Genomic DNA, 24,096 nt, shown 5'->3' with positions numbered 1-24,096 from the left:
TATCGGATGAACGCAAAAATATACAGGATTCCATTTTTATTTTTTCGTGACAGGTAGATACCATTTATCCGCCCAGTCCAATTGAACAGATAATCCAACTCCTTCTTAGAAATGTCTTCTGGAAGATGGTCAACGAATATAGTGAACGATTCATTTTCCAATCAAGGCGTGCTCTTCACTTCCTTTGTTGTTATATCTAGCTTCTCCTACTGTGACAATCTTTCCTCGTAACCTCATCCCATTTATTTCCGCAATAGCCTTCATAGCTCCTCCTTTTGTTGTATATCGGATGAACGCAAAAATATACAGGATTCCATTTTTATTTTTTCGTGACAGGTAGATACCATTTATCCGCCCAGTCCAATTGAACAGATAATCCAACTCCTTCTTAGAAATGTCAGTGTTTCCCACCCCCTTCTCTCTCATTGCAATTGCCTAGAGCTAAGTTGCCAAGACAAGACCTATTACGGCAAATCTGGCTCCACCACGTGAAGTAATCATGCAGTCACGTGAAAGTAAAAAATGTTAGTTCCATGTATGATTAACAAATGACAAATATTATCTTCAAACCTGAGTAATTCACTATAATAGTTTGCTTAATTCATGGTATTAGAGAATAATTCTCTAGGTAATCAATTGTAAACCAAATGTGCATAATCAATTTCAGCTATCAATTATGATGACTTTTTTTAGATTCGACTTATGATATTTATTGCCGAATTTAATTTCAAAACCTCCACTCTAAATTTAATAGTTCTCAAATGAAGTGTTGAATTACAACAATATTACTTCTAAGAAATTAACACCGTGATTGTGGACACATCATAAAATACTCTTAATTTGAAACTATAAGAGCATCATGAAAATTTTTTGGTGTACAATAAAAAATATGTTGTCATTTTATAAGTAAATTTTCTTTGTACGCTGAAAAACAAATCATGTTTAAGTTGCAACTAAATTTTTCAATTTACCCTAAGGAAATCAAAACTTGTAAAATGCATGAATATAAACTGTTTTCTAGGCATAAATCCTAAATGAATTTTCTATTTACAGAACCCTATAGTTATAGATTTGTTACATTAAAAAAACTTTTACCCTAACACGATGTAAAATAAACTTTTACTTTAATTATATACCGAAATCAATTACTAATATTAAATATTAGTATAAGATACATATTAAAAATAAATTCAACATATACATTTATACACAAATACATTAATAATTAATTTTTATAACTAATTTTAAAATACACATAATATTTTTATATAATTTATTTGCCAGTGCCAGCAGAATTAATGTTGAGTCAATTGTGTTCCAAACCTCCCACGAAATAAACCTGAAATTAGTTTGAAAAAACTGTTCCCAAATTGCACACCCAGTACCTACGAAATTGTTTTTTCTACCATAATATTGGATTCCCAGTAAAATTATCAAATAATGTCTTTAAACGTTCTCCTACTCATTATGCAAATTGAAAAATGCAAATTGGAAATTACTTTATTAATTTTATTTAAATAAAAAAACCGCCGAATTAAACCGATACCAATATACCATTTTTTTTTCCCACTGCAGAATTAACTGGGTTAAAAATCTAAAGTGTCGAGCACGGCACAACTCAGCATCTCAAAGAGTCAACGAATTCAGTCAAAAAGGACATCATGATTGTCAATAATATCTCAGCCTCAACTAACGTTACATGCACCTACCCAGCTGCTTTTCGCAAAGGTTCTCCAAAGATGTGTCTCAAATCAGAAATTTATAAAATAAAGAGAGAGAGAGAGAGAGAGAGAGAGAGAGAGAAGGGGCCAAAAGAAAAAGGGAAGGCTTTTTTTAAAAAAAAAAAAAAAAAAAAAAAAAAAAAAAAAAAAAAAAAAAAAAAAGAGGGAAAAGGATGCCATGTAAATCTAGCTAAACTTTCATCCCCAGATTAACCAACATCGTAAATAAGAAGTGGCAAGTTTTAAACAAGTAACAGCAGACCTCATACTCTTGGTACTAAACCCAGAAATTTGCAGTGCTTATTTTTTATGCAGAAGAAAAATCTGCCAGCCTCACATGAAAGTGAAGATCTTTTGTAACTAATACCTGTTCTTGTTCTTGCTCATGAATCAATTGCAGTCATCGAAATGATGTCTCTAGTTTCATTTTATCATGAAGAGTGACGACCAAATTGTGCGCATCGTCCAGCAGCTTCCAAATATCAAGGTGTCCAGCCATACCATTGCATTCCTTGATGATCTCATCCATGCTGCTATACTTCTCAATAATCAATTTCCTCCTCTGCAACACTGAAGCCGCTATTGCATACAGCAATAAATCATCTGTTGGTGGAGCACGCTGCCTGATTCTGCTCCATGCTGATTTCCCAATGCCGGCCCTGATTGCTGCTTGATCTGCCCACATTACTTCCCAAAGGCAGAGAGTCTGTTCAAATGTCAATTCCCTTCTAAACAACACAACCACCATCCTGTACACAAAAAAGCAATCATCGGCCTGAAGCTTCTCCAGATGTCTGAACAAGTGAGAATCCTTGAACTTGATTATCTTTGCTACTATATCAAGTTGCCTCCTGATACCCACCTCATCAAGCCTAAAGTTCTGGCGTGCCTTCTTCATGAATCCAACAAAGCACCAGAAGGCCTCGTGATCTTCTGATATAACACTAACTATTGGAGACAGCAGATCGCTCATACCCTGGCAGTAGCCAATTTCTGGATCGTATAATGCATATGCTTCAAGAATAGCAACCAATCGGGCAGCATGGAAAATTCTATTGGGTTCTAAGTGCCCATATTCCTTCAATCCAACAGCCTCAGCAGATCGGATTGCCCTGCTCTCTGGTATAACAGCTTGACAAGGTGAAAATGGTATCCATTCTGCATTGGCACGTACTGCATCTAGTCGGATGATCCGTTGCCAAGTGGCAAAATCTTCATTGTTTGGTAGTCTTGATGGGCCATTCATTTGGGATGAAGAAATTTCTGTAGAAGCTGTCTTGGAAGTGTTATCCTCCTGAAATTCATTAGAAGGAGAAGTCTGAATTACCTCAGGACCATCAGAGGAATCTGAATCAGTAGAATCAGTATCCAATGCTGCATCAACATTGTTGACATCATTCCCTTCCAACAGGGCACTAGACGGATCATCTGAATATTCAACATCCGGGCTCCTTTCCTCACTGGAAAGGGATTGCCTAGCACTCGTTGCATCTTCAGAACTAGGAGAACCAGAAGCTTGAATAAGACTCTCACCATCTCCTTCATAGCTTATTTCACCAATTTCGTTTAACTTAAAGCTCTCATTGCATTGCTTTAGAAGTTGGCGGCATCGCCTGCGGAGTTTCTCATATTCCTTTCTGTATTTAAAGATTTTGCACAAAAAAAATATTATTATATTAAACAGGACATACAGGAGAGAAGTATAAGCAAACAAAAATAAATTGAAGACTATACAGACACAATGGATTGAAACATTGAATTCGGATCAAACTTGTATGCCTACCTATTTCGAGTTCTTATGATATCTCTCTCTTCTTTGGTACTGTCCAAGTCATAACTGTTCAAATGAACAATGTAATCAGTATTTATACAAAAGTCTGCCTAAACAAATGAATGCATGTAGAAATGAATGGGGAAAGGATATATAGTAGAGTCTAAAAGAAAGGAGAAGGTTATAAATGTTCCCTCAAATGAAAGCAGAGTTTGGGATATCACAAAATGAAAGACTCATCTAAACAAAGTTATGGGGGCAGACTACAAATCCCAATAGAAGAAACAGGTGATAAACATTTTCAATAATAATTGGGAATTGCAAATTTTGCTGAATGTGTGTGTCTACACGTGTCCAATTCAATTCCATGCTCCCTAGATCTCAAGTACGCAAGAGAATAAGTAGAAAAGATTATAAAGAAATGAAACATGGAAGATAGTATGCTTACACTCCAAGTAGGAATGGCCAAACTTCAGCCCTGATACTAGTATCAACACCCTGCACCAGATTTTAATAATGTATTTAATTCCAAAATGAAAACAGAACGCACATTTTGCGATCATTCAAGAAAGATAAGCAAAAGGAAACTTACTCCACTGCGAACTCTTTTCAGGAACTTAATTCCACCATCACGGAGTTTTCCGTCCAGTGTAAACAAGCTCTTCCACTGCTGAGGTGAAAGGGCATGTTTTCTTCTCCTACGTGACCATGGTGATTTAAGACGACCTCTGGAATTTTGTCAAAAAAGAATTATTCATTAGTACTGCCTGTATGTAGATGACTTTTAGATTACGATAAAGCAGCAAACGAGTTAAGATATTTTGAGTAGTGAGAAACTACACAGAAAATGAGCGAAGATGTTCTTGCAGATAAAAAGCATGTCACAGTACTATATTAACTTTTTCAAGCCCATCGGAGGGTTACAATTTTATAAATATTCAATTTTTTTTCAGAATGAAGTTTCCAAAGTAAAGAACTATTTTCAGCCTTCATGCTAAAATAATTAAATGCATTCAATGTTTCCTACTTCCACCTACATATAAAAACCAACTACAACAAATTTGAGAAGGATCAATCCAATACAGGGACCAATACTGCCGCAGCTCAATGTGAACTTCAGGACTCACTAATAATCATGTTTTTCCGTTCTGTATAATACTGTAACGCTAAAATTACTAACTGAAGTCTTAAAAACATACAAACCAAATTATTACAAATCCCAACCACAGGACTATGATAGTTTCGTTAACCTTTTTTAACCTGAGGATTAAAAGGAACAAAACTATTCAATATAAAATTTATGGGCACTTGAGGGTGGCAGTATTAAAGAAAAAGACTAAAAGACATCAATTAGAAAAGATTGTTCCTGAAGACTTGAACACATCAACATCCTTCAGATACATATCGAGAATACTTAAGACCAAACCCATGATTCATGATGCAGGATATTGACAGACTGATTATAACATTTTTCTTAAATAATCTTAGACTCCAAAAGTTTAACTGGGCTCAAAATCCATTTCACCATTCTCCAGACGAACTTGCTCACTAAAATAGACCCTAGCACAGATCTTCCCTTGACGGCTCAGTAACAATGGAAGTTACAAGCAGGACCATACTGCATGTATAGGGGTTTGGAAATCCGAAACAAGATCATCAATTCATCATCCTCATTAAGTTACATTTCCTCCAAGCATAGTGAACTGATTAGGCAGTTGGGAATGGGAATCAGATGATAAACAAGTTCAAGGCAAGAAGATAGGAACTTGTACTTGACAACCCTATCAAAAAAGGTAAAAACCGATAATACCCCCAACCCAAAGCCAAAGGAAAAAGATCCGTGTCCCTCTCACTATCTCGTCCTCCTCAACTACTTCCTTTCTGAAGCCCTTCGCAGACATATCATAAAAACAGAAAACGAAAACAAAAAGTTGTGATTCCAACCATTTTAGCAGAACCACAACAATGAGATACGGAAATGCCGCCGAACAAAGAGACCCCAAAAATTAGAAAGAGGGAAGTGCAAAGGCACAAAGACCCAAAACAACACAAGCTGATCAACCCTAAGCTGACACTGATAGCAACTTTGGGGATGTCCAAAACTGGAGATCTGGTACAAAAATCAAAAACACAAAAGTAATAGATATCTGAGTTTAACCAAATCTCATGGCTCAAACAAAGCTAAAGAAGAAGAAGAAAACAAGTGACAGAACAAAGAAAAAGGAGAGAGAAAGAGAGAGAGTAGAGGAAGAGGAACTCACCGATCAGAGGTGGAACAAGACGCTGGTGAGGAAGAACTGACAACGAATAGAACCGAACGCAAATGGATCCACGATGAAGACGACGACGACGACGATGAAGAAGGGGAGGAATTCGAAGACGAAGAATTCGAATTGTTACTTCGTCTAAGAGGATTCATCTATAAAAATTGTCTTCCAATTTACACCTTTTTTTTTAGATTAACAAAATTGGAATCGAAAACATCATCTATGTCTGAGAAAGAGTGAGTGAGCTAGCTAGGGGTTTCGCGATGCGCGCTCTCTCTCTCTCTCAATCCCTAAATTTTTTCCCCTTTTTGGTTCATTTGAGGGTTTCTTCGGTTTTACCTACTAGCACCGTAGAAGATGACAGCGACGAGAGCGAGGCCAGCCAAGGCCGTGAACACCACCGCCGGAGTGGAGGGCGCGGCCACCGCAGCCATGATTAACGATAACCTGCCCCTGCCGCTGCCGCCACCGCCGCCACTGCCACCGGAGATGAAGGGACTGTCGTTGTTGCTGTTCAAGTAACTCGATGAGATCATGGAGGAGGAGGAGGAGAGGGAGCTGAAATTACTCAAATGCCCCTCGCTTCGATCCTCGCTCGTTTCGTCCTTCCGATTCCACAAATCCACTCCGAAGAAGAAAACATAACCAAACAAAACAAAAATCAATGTTTTCCCTCCCTTTGCTTCTCTGATTCTGTGTTTGTGAGAATGAAAGATGCTTCGTTATTATGTTGACATGTCTCTCTTCTTATGCGCGTGAAGAAAGAGAGAGAGAGAGAGAGAGAGAGAGAGAGAGAATCGGAAGAAGAAGAAGAAGGAAGAATCTATCTTCTAATGAAAAAGGGAAAAGAGCCTTCTTTGGATTGGGGCTTTTACAGTTTAAGCCCTGCGAAGTACGCTGTGTCTTGTAAAATACGTTAAAAAAAACTTTCTCGGAATATTTTCAAATATTTGAAATAAATTTAAAAATATTATTAAAAATGTTACTTATTTTTTAAAATTCAAATTTTAATTCATTTGTTTAAAAATTTGTTTTTATTTAATTAATTTAAATATCCCTCTCATAGTATCAATTATTTAAAAAATAAAAAAAACTACTTATTTTTTATTTTAAAAATAAAAAAAACTACGTACTTTTTATTTTTTTAAAAATTAAATAAAAAATAATATTTAGAAAATATCTAATTATACTGAAATAGTATATATTATTTATTAAATAACATATTCAATTATTCATATAATTAAAAAATTAATAAAATTTAAATACAAATTTGCATTTTATTAATAATAAAATATTAAAATATTATTATAATTTATAATAATATTTCATAATTTAACTAAAAAATTGTAGATTTAAATTTTATATGACATATACATACTTTATAATTCACAAAAAAAAACTGAATTAATATATTTGTGTATTGGGATATTAATTTACTCTTTTATGATTAAATATACATAAAATTTAATAAAAGTGAAATTAGTTGAGATAATAAATAGTTTATAATTTAACTAAAAAGTTGTAGATTTGAATTTTAGAAATTTAAAAAAATATATTTTTTATAACATGCATGTTAATTAATTCTTTTATTTATTAAATATGTATAAAAATAATAAAAATTGAATTAATTGAGATGACAAATAATTTATAATTTATTTAACTAAAAAATTTTAAATTCAAATCTTGAAAACAATATTTTATGAATTAGATACCAACTTTTTTAATATTTTCGTTCGATAAATAAATGTCTTCAGTATAATATATGCTAGTGTATCAATAACTATTATAGTACTTTGATTTATTTTTTATTTATTAAATGTGTATAAATATAATAAAATTGAATTAATTAAGATAATTAATAATTTATAAGAAATGATTTTTCATAATTATTAGGAGATAAAGGTAATTAATAATACTTTTATTTTTTTCATTTCGAAGGTGGATAATCCTAAAATAATAATACAGTTTCGGCTTATTGATTTATGCAACGTCTTATATAAGTTTATTACCAAGATACTTTCGCAGAGATTAAAGGAAGTTATATCCAAACTTATTAGTTTTTTTCAGTGTAGTTTTATTTCTGGAAAATAAAGTGCGAATAACATCTTACCGGCATAAGAGATTTTTTGTACCATGAGATCAAAGAAGGGGAATAATGGCTTTATGGCAATTAAAATTGACATTGAAAAAGTCTACGATCGTCTTAATTGGCAGTTTATCAAAGATACTCTTTTTGAGACAAATATTCCTAAGAACTTGGTTGATTTAATCTTTTGTTACTATTCTTTTGCAGAAATGAAAATTCTTTGAAATGGTACTCTCTCAACTTCTTTTAAGCCCACTAGAGGTGTATACCAGTGTGACTCAATTTCTCTTTATCTATTTGTTCTATATATTCAACGTCTTTCAATTCTTTTCAGGTTGATCACAATTTTTGGAAATCGATCACGCTTAACAGAAAAGGTTCAAGTATATCTCACATTTGTTTTGCTGATGACATTGTGTTGTTTGATAAGACAATTATGGATCAAATGCAAGTGGTGAAGGGTATTTTAGATTTTTTTTAGTCCATCATTTGGGACAAAAGATAAATTTTGTAAAGTCTTCTGTCTTCTTTTTGGAGAATACGAATTTGGAGAGGAAACATGTTCTTAGTAATGCCCTTGGGATGAGACTTACAATGAATTTGGATAAGTATTTGCGAGCACCTCTACTACATGGCAAGTCAAAGAAGGAGGATTTTCAATTCATTCTTGATGAAATGTCGAAACATCTTGACTCTTGGAAAGTCCATAACCTTTCGTTGGTAGGTAAAGCCCTTGCTCAATCGACACCATGAAGCTGTCTTTGAGTATGTGTGATCGAATTGACAGCATATGTCGCAATTTTGTTTGGGAGAACTAATTTAGTTAGAAAGCCTCGTCTTCTTAAGTGAAAAACTATTTACTTGCCTAAGGCGTAAGGAGGCCTCAGCTTTAGACCTGCACGAGTTCTTAATAATGCAAATTTATTGAAATTAGCCTGAAAATTTGTCTATAATAGAAGAGATTGGGTTAAAATTCTTCGAAGCAAATATGGATGTGGTAAGGCTACTCTTTTTATTGTTAAAAAAATCAAAACGGCTTCAAAATACTTGGTAAGGCATTCAAAGAGTTTAGAAAAATTTTTTAGAATAATTTCATATGGAAGGTAAGATTCAGTACTGAGATTAATTTCTAAACCGAACAATAGATTCCAAGTATTCATAAACTTGTGGACTTTGCGCAGCCATAAGTTATCGAATAGATGCTGGAAGAGAGAATTTGCGAGTTCGTTAGTAATGGTCATTAAGGCTATGACTGAATTGGTACTATGGTGGGAGAGTATTGGTATTCTATTTTTACTTCTTTTAAACCTCCTAAACCTGAGTTAGGAGTTAATAGCTCAGCTTCCGGTATTGAGTGGTGTCTTCTCGATAAAGTCGGCTCGTGCTACCTTTTTGGAAAATGTGGATTACTCAAATGCTTTCTTATTCTCAAAAATATGAAAGTTGGAACCTCTGCAATGGCTGCGGTCTTTCTGCTGGCTCGTAGCACACTAAATCTTTTTGACCAATGCAGAATGCACTAGAAGATATATGACAGAGAAAGACATTTGTGCCATTTGTGGTGTATCCCCTAAATCTTTGCTCCATGTGCTCCATGACTGCAAGGTGGCGAAAGACACGTGGATGAGCATTGATAATAGTTTGATTTCGGATAACTTCTTTAACTATCCTCTCTTGGATTGGTTCTTTGAGAGTTTATCTACCAAATCTTCCTATCAAGGGCAATCTTAGCCCCTTTTTTTGTTACTACGATAAATTTCTTATGGTATCGACAAAATAAATTTGTTTTTGATGTTGATGATATTATTGAGAATGAGAAGATTGCTCCCATTGTGTCTATCTTGCAAAGAATTTTCAGCATGCTCAGGCTGAAATAAGTTGAGTTAGGAAGGCAGTTAGCCATTATGTTGAGAAGAAGATTAAATGACACCCCAAAACCTACTTTTGTTAACCTAAATATTGACGATTCGGTTCTACATAATGGAAAAGCATCTTGCAAAAGGATTCTCAGCAAAGTTCTAAAAACAGATCAAACTGGCCGGTTTGACCGGATTAACTTAGAACCGATCCTCTGGCAAATTTGGTTGACCCCAAAATCATCTTGCAAAAAACTAATTAAAAAATTAGTTGAACTGGTAGTTAACTAGTGAATCGACTGAATTGGCCAGATTTTTAAAGGCCCGGTTCTCCCCTTCAGCATTAAAATAGCGTCGTTTTGATAAAGGAAAAACACAACCACCCCCAAACGGTAGAATACCCGACCCCCTCTCCTTTCTCTCTCACTCTCACATTCTTATCAAAATCTCTAATTTCACTCACTACCTAACCCTATCAAAGCAAACACTACCACCATCGTCAGCCCCCTAACCCGCCTGCTTGTCGTGCATCCCCACCAGCCACCGTCAGCCTCCAGCCACTGACACTCTTCTTTACCTCACCGTCTTTGTACTCGTCACGAAGCCCCACTAGCCACCGTCACTCCCCCAGCTGCCGCCACTATTCTCCTCCTCACCGTCTCTATGCTCGTTGTGAAGCCCGCCTCTATTATCATCGTTGGCGGCAGTTACTGAAGGTATTGTCGTTGTTGTCGTTCTCAATCCTCTTCCCCTCTACGTCACGTGAATGGTTGCTCGATCCTCTATCTTCAAGCGCTTCCTCTCCTCCGTGAATCTCTGACTGGAGCCTCGCTGTGGAATCTCTGCTCGAGGCCTCACCGTCGCAAACTAATCCTCTTCCGAGCTCACTTTGTCAACGACATTCCTTTCTCACTGTGTCTCTGGTAAGCCACTGCTTCTTCAGTTTCAATTTCTAAGATTCTAGCTCCGGAGTTAAGCTTTTGTACTAGATTCTGAGTTGGGATTGTATTCTAAGTTTGGTTGTTGCTTATGTGATTCTGAACGTAGTTTGGATGTTAAATTTGGATTGTTTTGTTTAATTTTTTGTTTCGGATTTTATGGATTTGGATGTTGAGTTTTTTTTTTTAATTCTGAGTTTCTGTTGATAATTGAAAGGTTTTTGTTGAAATTTGTTGTGAATTTTTTGTATTCTAAATTTTTTGTTGTGATGGTTTAAATTTTTGTGTAATTGTAAGTTTGTAATTTTAAATTTTTGTTGCAATGAGTATCTTATTGATTATTTTGTTATAATTTAGAAGTTAATTAAAAATTTTTATTTTTATAGATTTTTAATGATAAAATATGAACAAGTTATTATGTCAAATTATAAAATTTTGAATTTTATTATTTTAAAAATTATTTTTGTATTTAAAATTGTATATTGATTTTTCAATAATTTTATTATATATTTAATTAAACTGATTCAACTACGGTTGGACCATTAAACTATTGAACTAGTCACTCAATCAATTTAAAGATCGGTTCGGTTCTTACCACCTTGATTATTAGAGACATAAATGGAAGGTTTTTAGCTGGTTTTAGTACAAACTTTGCTTTTACTTCCGTTATTTCGGCAAAGTTTTAAAAAATTTTTTAAGAGTGTGTGGACTTTGTTGTAAATCTTGGGTATAATTATGTGGTTGTGGAGATTGACTTAATTACTGCAATAAAGCTTACTCTTCATGATGATATTAATTTGCATTCTTCTTGAGTTCTTATTTTGATAATTAGAAAGAGGTACAACGGACTAATCAATTAGAGAATACAACATCAATTCTGAGAATCAAATTTTTGTGTAGATAGAATGATTAATTATGATCGTAATTTATCTTTAGCTATCATGTATTTTTTAATTTACTTTTTTGTATCTCTCTTTATCTTTATGCTTATTCTATCGACATTTTATTTTCAAGAATTGTTATTTTTAGTTTGTTTTTTTTTTGGATTTTAAGCCCCTTGTTAATAAAAAAATAATTTAACTAAAAAATATTTAAATTAATTCTTAAAAAATATATTTTTATAAATTTTATAAAATATAAAATATTAAAAAAATAGACAACAATCTTTTGAATATCTCCATCCCCATTATTTATATACAACTAGATAATAGTAGATAATAAATAAGGTTACATGAATAAATCAAATAAAACCCAAAATTACAATATTTTACGTTGATTTACATGTGTGCGTTTTATTTTTTCATGTAAACCACTGTACTATTTAATAAAATAAATGTTAGGAATTATTTTATGTATATAAAATTTTAAAAAATTAAATTGTCCAATTTGAAAACTGATTTAAATAATTATTTAATTTAAAAATATACCTTTAGTTTAGTGGTTCATTAAATTCATCATTTTTCTCTTTCTAATCACATAATCATTCGTATAAAATATATATTAAAATATAAAATTTATAATAAAAATAAATTAAATAATATATATTTATAAACAAAAATAATTAATTTATTAAAAAAATAACTAAAAAATAATATTTTACATTAAGTAAAAGAAATATTGAATTATTAGAAAATAGGATAAAGTATTAATTTAGTCTTTTATATTTAGGCATAATCCTATTTTGATTTTTAAGATTTAAAGTGTCTCATATGAATCCAAAAAAGTTCATTTAGTTTCAATATAACTCCACCGTGAGATCAAAGTTAAATAATCAACGGAATACCCTACATGACAAGAACAAGATCAATAATTTGGAAAACAAATACAAGTTCCAAAGGTACAAAATTAACTGTAAATGAATCGATACATTTATTTATTATTCTCCTTAGTTCTATAGAAAATATTTTATTTAAATTATAAAAAAAATAATTAAAAAATATATTAATACATCTACAGTTGATTTTGTGCCTCTAGAATTTATATTTGTTTTTCAGATTATCGATTTTATTCTTGTACTGTTGTCATGTAGGATATTCCATTAATTAGTTAATTTTGACATCACAATGAGACTACATTAAATCTAAATAAAATTTTTTTGAATTTAAATAGAATATTTTAAACCTTAAAAATCAAATCAAATCAAAATTACACTTAAATATAAAGATCAATTTAATACTTTACCCTAGATACTATTACTACTTTGTCTAAATCATCTCTAGACTACTTTTGTTTTGACAACCCAGACGGTGATTGTTGCTTTGTAAAAGAGTTACATACTTAAAGTTTCGCAACAAAAATATTGACTGACTAGTGTTTTGAGATCTATCTTATATTTAAACTAAGGATAAAATATATGCATAAACTAAACGCATATTAATATTATACGAAAATCTCAAATAAATAATGTTATAGGTAAGATCCCAAATTTCAAAAAATTATTAATAAATTATTTATAATCAGTTATATTTATTGAAAATTATATTTTTAGAGATTTATATATATAAATTGAATAAATTTTTATTTACTATTTAGAGTTCTTATAATCGAAAAATAATGAATATTTTATGTACCTTAACTTTAATATATAAATTTTTAATCTTATTTTATAAATAAAGGAGAATTAATTTACTTATCTCCAATTTTTACTAAATTGGTATTTAACTAAAAACTATTTAAAGATGATTAATTAAAAGGTATTTTAAAGATGGATACTTTATATTTAATTTAATTTTTATTATTATCCTACTTTTTATTTATTTCATAAAATTACATTATTATCTCTATTTTTAATAAAAATACCTAAACTAAAACCCTATCCTAATCCTAATTTTATCTAAAGCTAATTTTCTACCATAATCCTCTAACACACAAATAGCAGCCACACCCCACACCTCACCCACGGCTCACCCTCACACACGCACAAACACCCACAGCCATAAAGAAAGAAAGAAAAAGAAAGAAAGAGGGAAGAGAGAAGGAGACCGAGGAAGTAAGGAGAGAGGGGAGAAGGGAAGGCGGCACGGTGGGTGTCACTGCCACCGTCGCCACTGTTACTGACAGAAAGAGGAGATCCAAGAGAGGGAAAGGAAGAGAAGTCGTGCCGTCGCTGCTACACGCCTTGCCGCCACCGTCGCGTCGTCATCGGACCTCGGAGGGAGACCATGCTACCGAACCGTCCATGAGCCGCCGTCGAGCAACAGAATCGCGAGGAGAAGAAGACGCATGAGGAAGAGATGACCACGACCAGTCCAGCCGCCGTGCCCAGTCGCTGTTCCTCGCCACTGCCGAGCCGCCGTCGACGTAGATCTCGCCAGAGGAGAAGAGGAAAACGCGACCATAACGCGATGGAAGGGAAGGGAACCATCTACATTGCCTCCGTCGAGCCATCGCTGTAGCTGCTACCGTCGAAAACCGCCACTGAAGCTTCTGTCTTGGAGTTTATTTATCATGAGTTACCACCGTCGGAGCCACCACCGGAGCTACTGTCGTTCAATTCAGCTATTCTTCCTTGTTACAATAGGTATCTCCGTTCTGAAACCCTCGTCGCTAGCGTATAAGCTTTCTGTTATGTTTGGTTGTAAATTTTGAGGTTTTGGTACCGTAGGGTCGAGCTCTGAATGTTGCATGTTGCATTTATATTGTTGTGGTTGCTACGAGAATGGTTTGAGCTGAGATTGCGCCTTTCGCTGACCACGGGTCGAGAGAAAGGATTTTTTTGTGATACGTTGGGTTATGGTTTCGCTTATCGAGGTAGGTACCTTTTTCAGAAAGCTATACTTTGTAATTTGGAATTGTTATATATCGATACTGGTGTGAGAAATATATCTTTAGTGATTGTATAAGTCTTATGTATTGTTCAGTTGTCTTGGTTGGATATGAATGTTCGCTTGACTGGGTTATTGTTTGGTTTCATTAAACAGACGGTTCTTGAAATTTTTTTTTAAAGTTTTAAAATTGAGTTTAATCCGTTGAAAATGAAGTTGTTTCTTGAAATACATGAGAATGATATGAATTTTTAGGATTAATTTGATTTTAAACTGACTTAGTTTTGAACCCGTGGAAGGAGTTGCGGATTGGTTTGATTGGGACCCAAAAAGGGTGGCAAAGTCCAAATTTTAAGGGAGATGCTATCGAATTTGTATGAGATTTAAGATTCTGTTTTAAAATGTGATTTAGAAAAGGAATGAATTTGAGAAGTTCTATTATTTGGTTCTTGATTTATTAAGAAATAGGTGTTTTGAGTTTAATTTGTTTAAAGAAAGTTTATGTTTTAAGATTGATTTAAATATGAAAGAACCTATGTTTTGATGTTTGATCAAAGAAGTACCTTTGGAGAAATTTTAGTGGATTTTAAAAGAAATTGAACTTTGATTAATTAAATTTGTTTTGCTTTTGTAGTATTCTTTAAATTTTGACTTAGCAAGACTAAACACTTCTGAGCCTTGGAAAGGTTTATGATTTAAGAATGAAATGGAATTGGCCTTTTGGTTTAAATAATTTTAGTTTTGAAAGTGGTTCGAAACTTTTAGCTTACAAGCCTTGGTTTTGGTTTTAAATCTTTATTTTGATCGATTTCAATTCAAGTAACTATAGTTTCTAGTATTTCTAAAAATATTTAAGAAATGAGGTAGGTTATTCTTTCCTAGAGTCTTGGGTCTCTATCAAGGTTGTTGATTGATAATTCTAATTTGAAATAGTTGAACAGATGATTTAAAAGTGAAGAATTTGAGTCTTTTCAAAGAAAATTGATTTTGAGAAAAAAGGTGGATTATGAGTTTGAAATGGTTTGAGATATGGAAATTTTGAATTTTGAGACAAAGATGAGTTTGATTTTGGTTTTAAAGTAAAGTGGTTTGGGAAAAAAGTGATATACGGAAGGAATGATGATTTGACTTGGTATGAATTGTTAATGAAGCGCGGAAGTGATGATGAATGAATGATTATGAATGAATAAGTGGCTTTGCATTTTGTTTATCTGAGATATGAGTTTCCTTGGGTAAAGTACCGTAGCTTGCCACCACGTATTTCAGGTTGAGACTCGAGACTTTGTTGACCCTACGTTGTAAGATGTGATCGGGCCCTTATAAATTCCTGAGAAGGTTGACCCCCATTGAGTAAAGTTTTATATATGTATGAATTATGAATGAAAAAAGAAAAAACTATACCTAGACTCATGGGGATGCGCGACGGGGGACAGTCTAGGGTTTAGCAGCCAGACTTGTCGCATTGGCTTGATAACCGACAGATGAGACTCATCAGCCATAGGGTAGGCATTCATCATATGCATCTATGTGACATTGTTTGGGTTTGCATATTATAATTGGTTTGCCTATGTGAATAATTATGTTTAATTGTTAATTGCTCTACTTGATGTAACTGCTTGATTGAGTTTGAATCTTCTTACTTGTGTTTATAATTGAAATTGGTTGAATTTGTGGTGAATTGGCTGTGGATTGATTTGTTTGGGCCTAGGGCTATGGTTGATTATGAAATGGGCTGAAGGCCATGTTTGATTTGAATTTTTGGTTTAGAAGAGTATGAAAAATTAAATTGGTTCAGTATAGGCTTACTGAACCTATACTTGGAACAGCTTGGTCATTCATGCTGTCTAGGAAAAACTTTTAAAAAGAATTTTGGATTTTTGAGAAATTAATATCTTTCTCTTTTAGAAAGGATTTTGGGATTTGAATATTAAATCTTTGGTTTTGAAAGGATGCGTAAGGCGGTTATTAATCACTATATTTTAAAAACAGTTTTATTTCACGTATCCTATTATAGTAATTCTCTAACCCCATAGGGAGAACCAGCGAGGACGATATTCTCATTCCCCTACAGGTCTTTTCTTTTCAGGTTATAGACGACGAAGTTCGGAAGAGCCTATTTTATTTCTTTTCTGTTCAAACGATGGTTTATGTCGTATTAGTTACTTTTTCCTTCACCTTTATCTGTACAAATTTTTATCAGAGGGGTAGGAATTTGATTATGTAATGCTTGTAAATTTATAATATGTATATATATATATTCTTTGTAAGTATTGTAATTTTGTAATGTAAGTATAGATGTATGTTTTGAAAAAATTGGTTTAAGTTTCAAACAGGCTCATATTTTAGTATTAAATATTTTAAGAGTCGTCATAATACCCGAGCTATCAGGGTAACGCAGCTGGAAGCGTGACATTTTGATAGTCAGGGTGTTACATTATGGAATCAGAGCGCTCTTTCCTGTAGAGCCTGAGGAATGGACCGACTATGCCTCAATTGCATACTCTGAGCGTTTGTCAGGTAGTAGGTCTTGTTCAGATAATGAGAATTAGAGCTTTATGCACATGATGGTCTATTGATTAATGCCATTAGCCTTACATTGCATAATTTCTGGTATTAAGTTTGGCCGGCTTAAAACTAGTGAATTATATATATGGAAGCACTAATAGGTTATCATAGACGATATACTAGTTATAGATAATGCGAATTGTGGGTTTTGGGAAACATTAGAATCTATTCCTCTAGGTTACTCAGTTAGGTGTCTCGAACTCTGCGGATGTCATGTGACTTGGTCTTTCTTGGTATGCTCTGAGGTTCTTGTTTGCGATTCTTTTCTTGGAGAATAATCGGATTATCTTCCAATCCTACCCTCTTATTCATATGCGTTTTTGTTTGATCTTAACTGTATATGCCTATTTAAATTCCTTGAAATAATTGTCTCGTTTGTTTAAAACCCTTTATCTTGACTCAAGTGTTCTTTGATGTATTTTTGAATTGTTTGATACATCAAAAAAATCTTTAAAAATCTTTAAGAAATCATTATCGACTGAGTTGTCCCTCTTTGTAAATTTTGTAATTCATCGAATCACTTGAAAACTTGTTCATTATTTCTAGCTTTGTGAATCCTGCTTGATTTCCTTTGACTTGAGTTCCTTTCTTGAAAGCAAGTTGACTTTCCTTTCTAGTGCATTCTGAAATATCCTTATTAGGATACAATTTTAAGATTACACTCGGAATTTTGATTCAAATCTTTTGAAAAAAATTTTGGATTCTTTTTAAAGAAATTTCAAAATTAATCTTTCTCTTACTCGGTTGTATTCATAACCATTCTTTAAGCTTTGATAAAGTTGTTTTGAGCTTTGCATGCACTCCTTATATGAAACTTTGAAAACTTTATATGACTGAAAATTTGTCGGTTTGCAACTCATCACTCATTTACTTTATTGACTTATAAGAAAATTTTTACCTCGAACTTTCTTCTTAAATAAAGATGATCTTTGTTGCAACTTCTATACTCGTTTTGTTTGAATATGAATTTCGATAAAATCACCTTGGGCATTATGAGTGTTGAAAAAGGGTTTGCGAATTTTAACAAAAACTCGATTTTAACCAACTTTAATGAGCCAAAGCATGACTTTCGGACCTCTAAATTTTGTAAAACTTAATTTAAATAAAAGTTGGGTCCGTGAAGTTTAAGACGTTTAAAGAACGGATAAAAAGTGTTTTAAAATGAAAAAGTTATGCGCGTTTAAAGTTCCGTATGAAAATCTAAGATCCTATAATTTTTGAAAAATTTCAAATTTTTCTAAGGTTGCGTACGCGAAGCAATGCATGCGACGCAGACGTTACCCACTGCCAAATGATCTCGCTTACGCGAGCACTGGCATGTGTACGCAGGTACGTTAATTTCGGGACATGCGTACGCGACATGTAACATGCGACGCGGGGATTCCCCTCTATTTAGGACTCTCGTCTACGCGAGTGAGGTGCTGCATACGCGGCTACCCCTTTTTATCGTTGCGCGTACGTGGGACAGGGGATGCGTACGCATGATCCTCTTGTTTTATTGAGAACTTGTTTCTTTTACGTTTTAATCGTTCCTTAACTTACTAATTTTCTCCAATCACTATTTAAGTTTCATAACTAATGACTAGACTTTGAAGACTGGGGTTGGTTGTGATTTTCACTTTTCAAAACTTCCCTATTCCATTTTTAAACTTGGAAATTGTTTTGGTGTAATAAAACTTGATTTTCTTTCGACTATATAACAGTTTTATGCAAGGGTTTGGTTAGTGATGCGCCTAAATATTTTTAAGCTTACCTTTTTTAAATTTTACATAATCTCCTTCAACTTGAGTTTGTTTTAAAGTAATGTGACATCTATGCTTTTGTTATTCTTTTACAATATGTTGCATTCTTTCTCTTTTGGAATTTAAAATATTTTTTCTTAATTTCCCATTCTTTATGGGCAATGTGTTTGAATGGGTTTTATTCATACTAGAATTTTGTGAGTTTGTTTTTAGCCTTGGATTTTTCGTTTTCTATAAATCTCATACTCCTTGATTGAGCTTGAATTCGTTTCAAACCACTGTACTGCTTTTTGACCCTCAAAGTTGTCAATCAATTTTTCTTCCAGCACCCTTCAATGTTTTTACCTCCTCATCTGCTTGTAATTTTAACGATTATCTCAAACTCTTGTAGACGCTGTCCCTGTTACTTGTCCTTTTTCTCAGGTCTTGTATTCTTCTTAATAAACTTGAGGATTACTTTAGAGTCACGTATGACCTTTAGGCGTAGCAAGCGAAATGTTAGTCTCTTTAGAATGCTGTTTATGAACATGAAAAGTTGGAGCAGTAAGTGTGTAACGTCATGAGAAGTTGTAGGAGTTTTGTTCCTTGCGAGAGAGTTTGCGGGCGTTAGGCTTGTGACCGGTTATCAGGTTGTAAAGTGATTGATGGAGTTGGAAATTTAAAATTCTGAAGTGGGTACGATGTATATGTGCGAACGTTACACTCGTCGTTTTAAGACCAGTCTGCCTTGTAACCTTTGGCCACTTTAACTACCGCCTTACTTTTGCGAATGCCTATCTTAAAAAGCTTGCACATCTACTGTGATTCTCCGAGTTTTTGCAAAGTCTTGAAACCATATAGCATTTCTACAATGAGCCTATCCTGTATCTCCTGCTTTGTACCAAACATTTTCTTCCTTATATGTATATTCAAGTTATAAGGCCTGTACTTGGAAGATTATATATATGCCAAGACCGCTGCTTTTCTAAAGTATATAACAGTAAAGTATTCAAAACTATTTTAGTATTTTGTGTATTAAGTTAATTTTCAAGGACGAAAATTTTTATAAGTGGGATAGGATGTAAGACGCCGAATTTTCAAAAGTTATTAATAAATGATTTGTGATCAGTTATATTTATTTAAAATTATATTTTTAGAGATTTCTATATATAAGTTGAGTAAATTTTTATTTATTATTTAGAGTTCTTATAATTAAAAAATAATGAGTATTTTATATGCCTTAACTTTAATATATAGATTTTTAACCTTATTCTATAAATAAAGGAGAATTCATTTACTTATCTCCAATTTTTACTAAATTTTTAACTGAAAATTATTTAAAGATTATTAATTAAAAAGTGTTTTTAAATATGGATACTTTATATTTAATTTGATTTTTATTATTATCCTACCTTTTATGTATTTCATAAAATTACACTACTATCCCTATTTTTAATAAAAATACCTAAACTAAAATCCTAACCTAATCCTAATTTTATCTAAACCTAATTTTTTATCCTAACCCTCTAACACACAAACAACAGCCACACCCCACCCCTCACCTACGACTCACCCTCACACACGCACAAACACCCATACCCACAAAGAAAGAAAGGAAAAGAAAGAAAGGGGAAGAGGGGATGGAGGAAGGAAGGAGAGAGGGGAGAAGGGAAGGCAACGCGGTGGGTCTCATTGCCACCGTCGCCGCTGCTACTAACAAAAAGAGGAGATCCAAGAGAGGAAAGGAAGAGAGGCCACGCCGTTGTTGCCACATGCCTTACCGCCACCGTCGCGTCGTCATTTGACCTTGGAGGGAGACCACGCTGCCGAACCGTCCATGAGTCGCCGTCGAGCAACAGAACCGCGAGGAGAAGAAGACACGCAAGGAAGAGAGAACCACAACCAGTCCAGCAGTCGTGCCCAGTCGCCGTTCCTCACCACTACCGAGCCGCCGTCGACGCAGATCTGGCCAGAGAAGAAGAGGGTAATGCGACCAGAACACGACAGAAGGGAAGGAAGCCGCCTGCGTCGTTGCCGTCGAGCCATCGCCGTTGCTGCTGTCACTGAAAACTGTCACTGAGGCTTCTGTCTTGGAGTTTATTTATCGCAAGTTACCACCGCCGGAGCCACCACCGTAGCTACTGTCATTCAGTTCAGCTATTCTTCCTTGTTACAGTAGGTATCTCTGTTCCAAAATCTTCGTCGCTAGCGTATAAGCTTTCTGTTATATTTGGTTGTAAACTCTGAGGTTCTGGTAACGTAGGATCGAGTTCTGAATATTGCATGTCACATTTATGTTGCTGTGGTTGCTGTGAAAGTGGTTTGAGTTAAGATTGCGACTTTCGCTGACTGCGGGACGAGAGAAAGGATTTTTCTATGATACGTTGGGTTATGGTTTCGCTTATCAAGGTAGGAGCCTTTTTCAGAAAGGTATACTTTATAATTTGGAATTGTTATATATCGATACTGATGTGAGAAATATATCTTTAGTGATTGTATAAGTCTATGTATTGTTTGGTTGTCTTAGTGGGATATGAATGTTCGTTTGACTGGGTTATTATTTGGTTCTGTTAAACGAACGGTTCTTGAAGTTGTTTTCTTAAAGTTTTGAAATTGAGTTTAATCTGTTGAAAATGAAGTTGTTTCATGAAATATATGAGAATGATATTAATTTTTTGGATTAGTCTGATTTTAAACTAATTTGGTTTTGAACCCGTGAAAGGGGTTGCGGATTGGTTTGGTTGGGACTCGAAAAGGGTGGCAAAATCCAAGATTTAGGGGAGATACATTCGAATTTTTATGAGATTTAATATTCTGTTTTAAAATGTGATTTAGAAAAGGAATGAAATTGAGAAATTCTATTATTTGGTTCATGATTTATTAAGAAATAGGTGTTTTGAGCTTAATTTGTTTAAAGAAAGTTTATGTTTTAAGATTGATTTAAATATGAAAGAACATATGTTTTGATGTTTGATTAAAGAAGTACCTTTGGAGAAGTTTTAGTGGATTTTTTAAAAAAATTGAAATTTGATTAATTAAATTTGTTTTTCTTTTGAAGTATTCTTTAAATTTTGACTTAGCAAGACTAAACACTTCTAAGCCTAGGAAAGGTTTCCAATTTAAGAATGAAATGGAATCGGCCTTTAGGCTTAAATATCTTTAGTTTTGAAAATGGTTCAGAACTTTTAACTTACATGCCTTGGTTTTGGTTTTAAATCTTTATTTTGATCGATTTCAATTCAAGTAACTATGATTTCGAGTATTTCTAAAAATATTTAAGAAATGAGGTAGGTTATTCTTCCCTAGAGTCTTGGGTTTCTATCAAGGTTGTTGATTGATAATTCTAATTTGAAATAGTTAAACAGATGATTTAAAAATGAAGGATTTGAGTCTTTTCAAAGAAAATTGATTTTGAGAAAAAAATTGGATTATGAGTTTGAAATAGTTTTTGAGATATGGGAATTTTGAATTTTTAGACAAAGATGAGTTTGATTTTGTTTTCAAAATAAAGTGGTTTGAGGAAAAAGTGATATATGGTAGGAATGATGATTTGACTTGGTATGAATTGTTAATGAAGTGCATAAGTGATGATGAATGAATGATTATGAATGAATAAGTGGCTTTGCACTTCTTTTATCTGAGATATGAGTTTTCTTGGGTAAAGTACCGTGGCTTGCCACCACGTGTTCCAGGTTGAAACTAGATACTCTGTTGATCCTACATTGTAAGATGTGACCGGGCACTTATAAATTCTCAGGAAGGTTGACCCCCATTGAGTAAAGTTTTATATATGTATGATTATGAATTAAAAGAGAAAAAATTATGTATACATGATGAGCGGATAATTTATACGCTTTTTGGCATTGTTTTTAGGCAGTTTTTAGTAAGTTTAAGCTACTTTTAGGGATGTTTTCATTAGTTTTTATGTTAAATTCACATTTCTAGACTTTACTATGAGTTTGTGTATTTTTTTGTAATTTCAGGTAATTTCTGGCTGAAATTGAGGGACTTGAGCAAAACTCTGAAAAAGGCTGACAAAAGGACTGCTGATATTGTTGGAATCTGACCTCCCTGCACTCAAAATAGATTTTCTGGAGCTACAGAACTTCAAATTGCGCGCTCTTAACGGCGTTGGAAAGTAGACATCCAGAGCTTTTCATTAATATATAATAGTCCATACTTTATTCGGGAATTGAAGACGTAAAGTGGCGCTCAACGCCAAGTACATGCTGCTGTCTGGAGTCAAACGCCAGAAACACGTCACAACCCGGAGTTGAACGCCAGAAACACGCTATAACTCGGCATTCAACTCCAAGAAAAGCCTCAACTCGTGGATAGATCAAGCTCAGCCCAAACACACACCAAGTGGGCCCCGGAAGTGGATTTATGCATCAATTACTTACTCATGTAAACCCTAGTAGCTAGTTTAGTATAAATAAGACTTTTTACTAGTATATTAGTCGTCTTTTGACCACGTTTCATCTTTGGTCTCAGTTTTGTTTTATTCTTCATCTTAGGAGGCCATTGATCACGTTTTGGGGGGCTGGTCATTCGGCCATGCCTGAACCTTTCACTTTTGTATTTTCAACGGTGGAGTTTCTACACACCATAGATTAAGGGTGTGGAGCTCTGCTGTACCTCAAGTTTCAATACAAATTACTATTATTTTCTATTCAATTCTCTTTTATTCTTATTCCAAGATATACGTTGCACTTCAAATTGATGAATGTGATGATCCGTGACACTCATCATCATTCTCACCTATGAACGTGCGTGACTGACAACCACTTCCGTTCTACCTTAGGCTGGGCGCATATCTCTTAGATTCCCCAACAGAATCTTCGTGGTATAAGCTAGACAGATGGCGGCATTCATGGGAATCCAAAAAGTCTAACCTTGTCTGTGGTATTCCGAGTAGGATTCTGGAAATCTGGAAAGTCTAACCTTGTCTGTGGTATTCCGAGGAGGATTCCGGTATTGAATGACTGTGACGAGCTTCAAACTCCTGAAGGCTGGGCGTTAGTGACAGACGCAAAAGAATCAAGGGATTCTATTCCAACCTGATTGAGAACCGACAGATGATTAGCCGTGCTGTGACAGAGCATAGGACCATTTTCACTGAGAGGATGGGATGTAGCCATTGACAACGGTGATGCCCTATATACAGCTTGCCATGGAAAGGAGTAAGAAGAATTGGATGAATGTAATAAGAAAGTAGAGATTCAAGAGGAGCACAACACCTCCACATGCCTATCTGAAATTCCCACTATTGATTTACATAAGTATTTCTATCCTATTTTATTTTTTGTTTATTATTAATTTTCGAACCTATCATAAATCAATTTAATCTGCCTAACTGAGATTTACAAGGTGACCATAGCTTGCTTCATACCAACAATCTCTGTGG

General features: G+C 33.9%; 1 protein-coding gene across 2 annotated transcripts; it reads right to left on the bottom strand.

Moving 5' to 3' along the window:
• Positions 1-1,897: 1,897 nt before the first annotated feature.
• Positions 1,898-6,620, bottom strand: LOC130944208 (rab GTPase-activating protein 22-like). Of its 2 annotated transcripts, none has more exons than XM_057872419.1 (5): positions 5,754-6,620; positions 4,085-4,220; positions 3,941-3,990; positions 3,505-3,558; positions 1,898-3,358 (listed from the first exon to the last, which is right to left on the bottom strand). In XM_057872419.1, the coding sequence occupies exons 1-5, from the start codon at positions 5,909-5,911 to the stop codon at positions 2,122-2,124; spliced, it is 1,635 nt and encodes a 544-aa protein (XP_057728402.1). In that variant the 5' UTR covers positions 5,912-6,620; the 3' UTR covers positions 1,898-2,121. The 2 variants fall into 2 exon arrangements, with proteins under 2 accessions (XP_057728402.1, XP_057728401.1); XM_057872418.1 differs by having other exon boundaries at positions 6,099-6,620.
• Positions 6,621-24,096: the final 17,476 nt, after the last annotated feature.

The sequence above is a fragment of the Arachis stenosperma genome, chromosome 8 (genome assembly GCF_014773155.1).
Source record: "Arachis stenosperma cultivar V10309 chromosome 8, arast.V10309.gnm1.PFL2, whole genome shotgun sequence".
NCBI lineage: Eukaryota > Viridiplantae > Streptophyta > Magnoliopsida > Fabales > Fabaceae > Arachis > Arachis stenosperma.
Note: the sequence above shows the minus strand (reverse complement) of the source record. Positions and strands in the feature narration are given on the sequence as shown.